Raw genomic sequence first — 7,574 nt, 5'->3', positions numbered from 1 at the left:
ATGGTTATTTGGCGGATTCCCACCGTTAACTAAGTCATTTTGTTAGACCAATTCAACATAACAAGCCCTTAGTAATTTGGATGTCATTTTGATCCACATACGATATGACCACAAATACAGTTTTGTTCACGTATGGTAATTTATTTATATCTTGGCACTTTGTTGAAGAAAGTACATCAACAACTTCTGTGAATCATCTCCGAGAATCTAGCAACCCAAGACACAAGTCTCAATGTGTTTAAAGAAGCATGAAGACACGAGAACACTATTATCAGAAGACTAACATAAAAGAAGACTTCACCAACTAGCAGATATCTTCATGAAAGCACAATGATCTTCTGTATTCAAGAATTTTGTTCATCAAATTGGAAACTAGAAATTCGTTCATCAAATTAGAAACTTGACTCAAAGATTTGCAAGCCAAGATTTAACTAAAGTACTTATCAGGGAGAGCATCATAGTGAAAGGTATTTTACTGGACTATCGCGTTGTACTCTTTTTCCTTCGTCAAGGTTTTGTCCACTGGGTTTTCCGTGTCAAGGTTTTAACGAGGCAACAGATGCATGTCCAACTCTGTTCTAAGTTTTCTCACAGTTGTACTCTTTTCCCTTCGATCAGGTTTTGTCCCTTTTGGATTTTCCTGAAAAAGGTTTAAACGAGGCAATTACTTAGATATAGTGGTCATCTAGAGGGAGTGTTATAAACAGCAGTTTATTATATAGATACTCACTTTAGTGGAGCCCTATTAATTGGGAACCAAGTATGTAAACTCTATGAATAGAGTCCTAAACCTTTGTATTTTATACATATGAATAGGATTTTTCCCTCTTTCTTCCTCTGTACTTTGTTTCTTTTGTTTTCTTCTTCTATTTCATAAGATTTTTTTGTTTCTCCTCCCTCCGCTGGACACTTCCACCGCACTTTCTTTTTTCTTTTTGTTTTTCCTCCCTCCTCTACTTTAGTCGTAATCTTTTTTCTTGCTCTCCCTCTGCTACACGGTTCCACTTCTCAAGTATAATTGCATTTATCTGCGCATCAAATTAAATGATCTTCCTTTTCAAAGAGCGATTAGTAATTCGATCTGTAAAAAGAGACGCGGAAGGCTTCGATTAATCAATAAAAAGATGTTATTTTTACAAATTGGGGATAGTTTGTGTTGATGAAGAGGAGAAGAACCTGAGAAATTTCTGATCTATCGTGATCAATCTTGCAATAAAGACCAACTGGATTCCTTTTTAATAGCCTTAAATTACTGCAATGCCCTTATGTTTTCTTACAAATGTACATTTGAAATATATTGGCAGGGGTAAATGTGTAATACTAATAAATTGTAGCTTCATTTACTATTATGCCCTCACAAATATGTCTACTGTGTACTATGATAAATAAAAATACGGGGAAAATAGTCCAAAATAAGGGGTGTTGGCTTTGTATAATAGAATAGATTTGTGGAGAACAAATGCCCCCATTGAAGTTTTAGTCTGGATTCGCCACTGGGTGTGCACAAAACCGGACTCTAGGCAGGCACTCAAGTAAACTCATCAAGTGTAAATTGTTCAATAAATGAAGGGTATTTTTGTTAAATAAAAAACTCTTCTTCGTTAAAAACCTTAGCAACAAAAGAATCTGATCTTTCTATCCAAATCAATCAGTAATGGCGCTCCACTGTACATTTTCGCGCCCAAAATCTTCAACAATTCTCATGCAATCTCAACCATTACCACCAAAATCTCATTGTTTCTGTAAGTATTTCCATTACCCACCGTGAATTTTCCACCAATTTTTACTCTTTCTTTTCCAAATGCTCATAAAATTTCTGCATATGAAATAGTACAATTTTCTCAGTAGTTTGTTTGTATAATTCTTGATTTTCTGTAAAGTTTGTGCTGGAATGTTGTAATTTGACTCCATTAGAAACATGGGTTTCAATCAAAATTTAGTTTTGATGTCTGTCTTAGCTAGTGGAGCTGAAATGGGTGTATATTGGTATGAAAAATGGTGTAGCTAAGTGTGTGAATTGGTATGTCTCTGGGCATGTTATTTACTTTGGGATTTGCCTAAATGTTGCTTGCTTGTGATTTCAATGGGTGTATTACTCTAGTTGTTTGTTAACTTAATTTTGGCAAGTGTAGTTCAAATGTACATAGCAAGAATACTTTACTTTCTGCACTCTTTCACTTGCATCCAATGTACGCCAACATTTCAACGAGTGCTTGTGCGTCGATTCTGTGATCAATATAGAATGTATGGGTTTATATTGAAATGAATTTGGATTTGTTGTGTTCTTTGATATGGTTGTTTTTGAGGTTTGGGTTTTGGTTCATGTAATATATTTGAACTGACATGATAACAAGGTGTTGGTTGGTTTGTGTTTGTCTGATTGATGTGAGTATGTTAGATTTATGCTTACTCGGTTATGATCTTGATCGATTTTTGTTTTATTGGGGTCACTTGGTGTTTTTCTTTTGATGGATAAACTCATAAAAGACAGTAGAATGGTATTTGGACTCATAACTGGGTAATGAATAAGACCTTAGATTGAAATTTATGTGTTTCACAATGGACAACTAGAACTCTAAAAATTATAGTATTTAGAGTTTAGTAATAGGTTTACAAGACTTGAATTCTAAGTTCAGTATAGCAAAGCATAATTTATGAAACGGAATACAAACGAAAACCCAAGGGGAAATAAGTGGTTTGGCAGGAAGATGTGCATGCACAAGACTAGCTGAAATCTATTGACTGGTACTACTAAACACCTGATTCTTGGTTAAGGTTGGGTAGTGTCCTGTCAGCGGTCTTATTTAGAGTCCGAATATTCTTTTGTTTGGATTTTGTCGAAATCTTAAGGACCACCGACCTTGATCTTTTTTTTGAATTTGTTTGGCAGATTGTAACTTCTGATTTTCATGGTTTAATTGTTGCTTTGCCTAAGGTTTTGTAATAATACAGTTGAAATTAGTGCATTATAGCGTCAACCTGGGAGTCAAACTTGTGTTTTGGTCAGGCCGGACTGCTCTTCCTTTTAACATTCCACAAGCTGAAACCGCTATATGTAGAAAGAATGAAAGTCTGACATGGCATAATTGTAAGAGTTGGTCATCGATCTCCACATGCATGCTAACTTACTTCACTTTGATTGTTGGATGCAGCTAAACCGAAGCTTATAGAGTTATTGCCTGTTGGTAAATCGGAAATTCCTGAACATATCAGTGCAGTTAATGAGTTTCTTGGATCAGAAAAGGTGTGTGGGCTTGGGATTTCACTTTCAGCTCACAAGGCTTCTAGCAGAAATCAGCTACCATTTCAGACAAGCAAGACGTTTTTTGCACCCCTCAATGGCAAAAACTTGTTAGTTCATCAGGTATGATGGTGAGTCTCCCATATTTGTAATTATTTTACATGCTCTATGTGCTCCAAGTGGTGCAAATAATGCTACTCGATCATTGTACACTATGTTGTTTCTAATACAAGCGTTCCTTGTTATGCATCCGTAGAAGAGTATTGTATTGTGGCCAAACAGAACAAGAGAGGGTAGGCAGATGTTCATTGTCTCTACACTTTTGTAACTAGTAAATATTTATCTTGTCAATTTACTTTTTGACTTTGGGTTATGCTTGTTATAGTTAGGGCATTACCCTTTTCTGTATACGGTATCATTGTTAAGAAAGCAAGTCGTGATTGAAATACATGTTTTTGATCTACTTAGACCAGACAAGTGTTAGACATTTGTTATTCTGCTAGGACTCTACTAGTTCCAATTGATTTCGTCCTGCAACTAACAGAAAACAGTAATCTTCACAGGGGCCAGAACAGTACAGATTTCCATTAGCAACAGTCGTTTTTGCAAACACTATGATGTTGGGTCTCCCTTTTCAAGCTTTGGCAGAAACATGTGAGACTGAGAGGTCTATGTTTGAGATGCCGCTATTGCTTACAGTAGCACTTGTAGGAGCCGCTGTTGGAGGTGAGGTAACTTAAAGATTACAACATTAATATGCCAAAAGATATTACATGGGGTTTCAAGTCGAAATTCCGGAATATCTTTTTCCCATATTGCTACATCGTTTACTCACTTGTAATTTATACCTCCAAGGAGTACCTCCTATACTACCAAAGATGTATTAACATAATTCGATTACCCCAAAATATACCTAGATCCTCTTCCCAGAAGAAATTAGAGAATAGGGATTACCATTTAATGAGTGGTATGGGAAGTTTGAGATGATCAACTTCAAGTCCATTAGGTGTTGTAAGTTGCGATTGGTCAATCTATTCTTCTTTGGTTCGAAGTGAGAACCTCAAGTTTTAATACTGGATAAGATACGCCATACTGATTAACATTTTCTTGTCTCTGTCTCAGTAACTTCAATTGAAATTTGGTCATTTCGTAGGTTTACTTGCTAGACAAAGGAAAGGAGAACTAAAAAAATTGAATGACCAGCTTCGCCAGATTAATGCAGCTCTAAGAAAGCAAGCAAAGATTGAATCTTATGCTCCCACTTTAAGTTATGCTCCAGTTGGTAGTAAAGGGATCCTGGAGGAAGACGTGATTGTAGATTCAAGGAAACATGACTTGATTTCATGTTTAAAAACTGGGAAGAACTTCTTAAGAACTCAAGAACCAGGAAAGGCGTACGAGTCATTTAAATCAGCACTTGAGATTGCTCAGAGTCTAAAGGACCCTATTGAGGAGAAGAAGGCTGCCCGAGGATTAGGTTTGCTTTCTTTCCCTGTACCTATAACTTTTGCTTGCCATTACTTTTACTAATGTGGTCACCAAAAAGCACAAAAGCACAAGGATACTAAAAAAACCAATTTATGCACCGTCTTTACTCTTCCATCTTAAATCTAAGTTCCTAAACTACCTCAAGTTTTCACATTTGCGATCATTTGACACTTGTGAGAATTGAGTTCGTAGAGAATTTACTAGAGCACTCCACTTGTTTGTCTTCCTTGGATCCCTGGACCAATAGTTTAAGTATAACCAAATAGTTTATATTTGATTGGCAGAAGAAAAAGACATTTTTTTCCTCACAAGTGGGAGGATTTGGTTGGGTATAATAAACGATAGAATCCACTGATCAAGAAATGTTTCACTTTAATATTAAATTCATGTGGTGTATCAGATTTCCAAAGTGCTCATCTATTATTGGCATTTGCATTTTTCATGTCATAGATCCAAAATTAGGGGACCTGAGACTTCTGACTCGACAGGATACTAATTTCTTTCAGTTTTCTAATCAGATATAGTGTGTTCTTGTATATGAATCAGTACTTAAACTAATAATTTGCTTAAATTAATTTACTTTTTTTGGCTTCTTCTCCTTTCTGCAAATCAGCTGTTATTCGGGAGTTTCACCTATATAAAATAATGTTCAGTGGACCAATTGTGAGCTAGCGTAATCTTTCATTTGATAGTAGTAGAAACAAATGTTGATATGTATTGTACGAAGACGTGGATACATTTCCTTGTGCACATGTAAATATGCAAAATAGATGTTCGTCTACCGTATTTTAATTTTTGGAATTGGTTCTTTTAGGAGCATCACTTCAAAGACTAGGGAAATACAAGGACGCCATAAAATACCACTCGATGGTATTGGAAATCTCTGATCGAGAACGTGAAGAATCCGGTAATACTGAAGCATATGGTGCTATTGCGGACTGTTATACTGAACTTGGTGAACTTGAGCAAGCTGGAAAATTCTATGATAAATACATTATGAGGTTAGAGGATTAATGTTTCAGATTTCAGTGTTTTGTTAAATAATATGTAGAGTGAAATCTTTCGGAATTATCAGAGGTTCTAATTTTATTAGGCATTTTGTTTTTCTTTCGGCAACTTAAATAGTCTACAAATTTCAAACCTTAGGTTTCTACCAGGTTTTTATGGACTATCTAGTATACGGTATGAATGAATGCAAGTCATTACTCCCCTTTGTTCTTACACATTAAACTAGAGTTGTGTACACCGCAAGCGCTGCGCCTTTTCTTTTATTTTCCTTCTTTGTATTTGTGCTTAACATAGGCAAAATGGGAGCAGGTACTCTCTGGTAAGGTGGTAAAGGTTTGGGTGTTGATATTCATGATTCGCTGACCGATAACAAAGGAAAAGAAATGGATGGGGTTAATGGTGGAGCCCACCACCTTTTTTTTCTCTCGATAATGTTTTTGACAAAAAAAGAAGAAGTTATGTTGAAGATTTCATTTAGATATCCCAAAAAAAAAAACAAAGGAATTCAGTGATGTTTCTGTTTCCTGTCATTGAAGAGTGGAAAACTGAAAATCCAAAATATGTATGGACTGGATCTGTCAGGCCATCCCTCACTTACCACATAAAACTAGACCAAAACAACCCTCAAACTATTGACTAGAAAGAGAGAAATCCACAACGCCAGACTTGCCAAAAGACTGATTTTTCCTCTTCATAACACCAGGCTTGCCAAAAGACTGCGTTTCCCTCTTCACAATGCCTAAGACTTCTATAGATACCAGTTTTTACAATTGCTGTATTCCTCAAATTATCTCAAGAGTAATTCTCACCAACCTGCAAATTGACGAAGATGATAAACGTAAGGGCTTCGGGAATAAAATTGAAACAAAAGCAATATTGCCAATATAATGGAGTATTTTCCCCTATCCATTAACATTTTAGCGAGGAAAAGAATCGGTACATCTAAAGTTACACTTTTGACAGCTACAGAGTAATAACAACTAGTAAATTTATATTATAAAGAAGGAGGTTGTCTGTCTATGGATCAGTTAAGGCCATTGATTTCGGTCATCCTAAGGTCGAGATTGATTGTTGGTGGTTTGACATTTAGTCAAAGGTGACCATTGATTTTAGTTATGTTATTATTTGGACGTTGGAGATTGTACCACGGCCCTACCAAAACTAACCCTAACCTAGCCACTAAATCTCTAACAATCAAATCCGTAATACCCTGACCACTAAACCTTCGTTTGATAGGATTTTTAAAATTCTAAGATACAAAGTGTGAGTTTGCCGCAACATTCGCTAATTACCACCAGCTCCGTTCCCATCTATTTTGCAGCTAATCATGACGGAAGCTTGCATTGAGATATTGAGAACGTGAAAAAAATTTGAATGCTTATTTGCATCAGTATAAATCAATTTGTACTAATCATGATAGAAGTTTGAGTTCACTGTGGCCGTATGAGTGAAGCTTGCATCTGAGATAATGATGTAGAATTTGGGTTGACGTCCTTGAAGAGCTGCTTCAGTTGAGACTTGAGAGAAATTATTGGATCTAAGCTTTGTGTTTCACGTGTAGTTCTTCCAAGTTCTTTATACCTATACCAACATGCAGACATATATTTTGCTATTTTGATACTAATTGTTGTTTTTGGTGTAGACTTTCAAAAACCCATTGACTTCAATTTTTGTTACATGCTCTCAAGTTCCTCGGTTTTTTCCCGATGTACAATGGCGACTTCTAAAAGTTATGTCCTGGTGTCCTGCGATGAATTATGACAACCAGAGCAAGTCCCGGCATTTTCTCGCGTCTATCAAGAGCAGGTCGTTAAGAATGAAGATAATGATCTTTGGC

The 7,574-nt window shown here is 36.1% G+C and overlaps 1 protein-coding gene across 1 annotated transcript; it reads left to right on the top strand.

Moving 5' to 3' along the window:
- Positions 1-1,614: 1,614 nt before the first annotated feature.
- Positions 1,615-5,953, top strand: LOC113326110 (protein FLUORESCENT IN BLUE LIGHT, chloroplastic-like). The gene is made up of 5 exons (XM_026573904.1): positions 1,615-1,742; positions 3,153-3,364; positions 3,805-3,967; positions 4,395-4,718; positions 5,544-5,953. The coding sequence occupies exons 1-5, from the start codon at positions 1,655-1,657 to the stop codon at positions 5,741-5,743; spliced, it is 987 nt and encodes a 328-aa protein (XP_026429689.1). The 5' UTR covers positions 1,615-1,654; the 3' UTR covers positions 5,744-5,953.
- The last annotated feature ends 1,621 nt before the right edge of the window (positions 5,954-7,574 follow it).

Source organism: Papaver somniferum, unplaced genomic scaffold, assembly GCF_003573695.1.
Source record: "Papaver somniferum cultivar HN1 unplaced genomic scaffold, ASM357369v1 unplaced-scaffold_10, whole genome shotgun sequence".
Classification (NCBI taxonomy): domain Eukaryota; kingdom Viridiplantae; phylum Streptophyta; class Magnoliopsida; order Ranunculales; family Papaveraceae; genus Papaver; species Papaver somniferum.
Note: the sequence above shows the minus strand (reverse complement) of the source record. Positions and strands in the feature narration are given on the sequence as shown.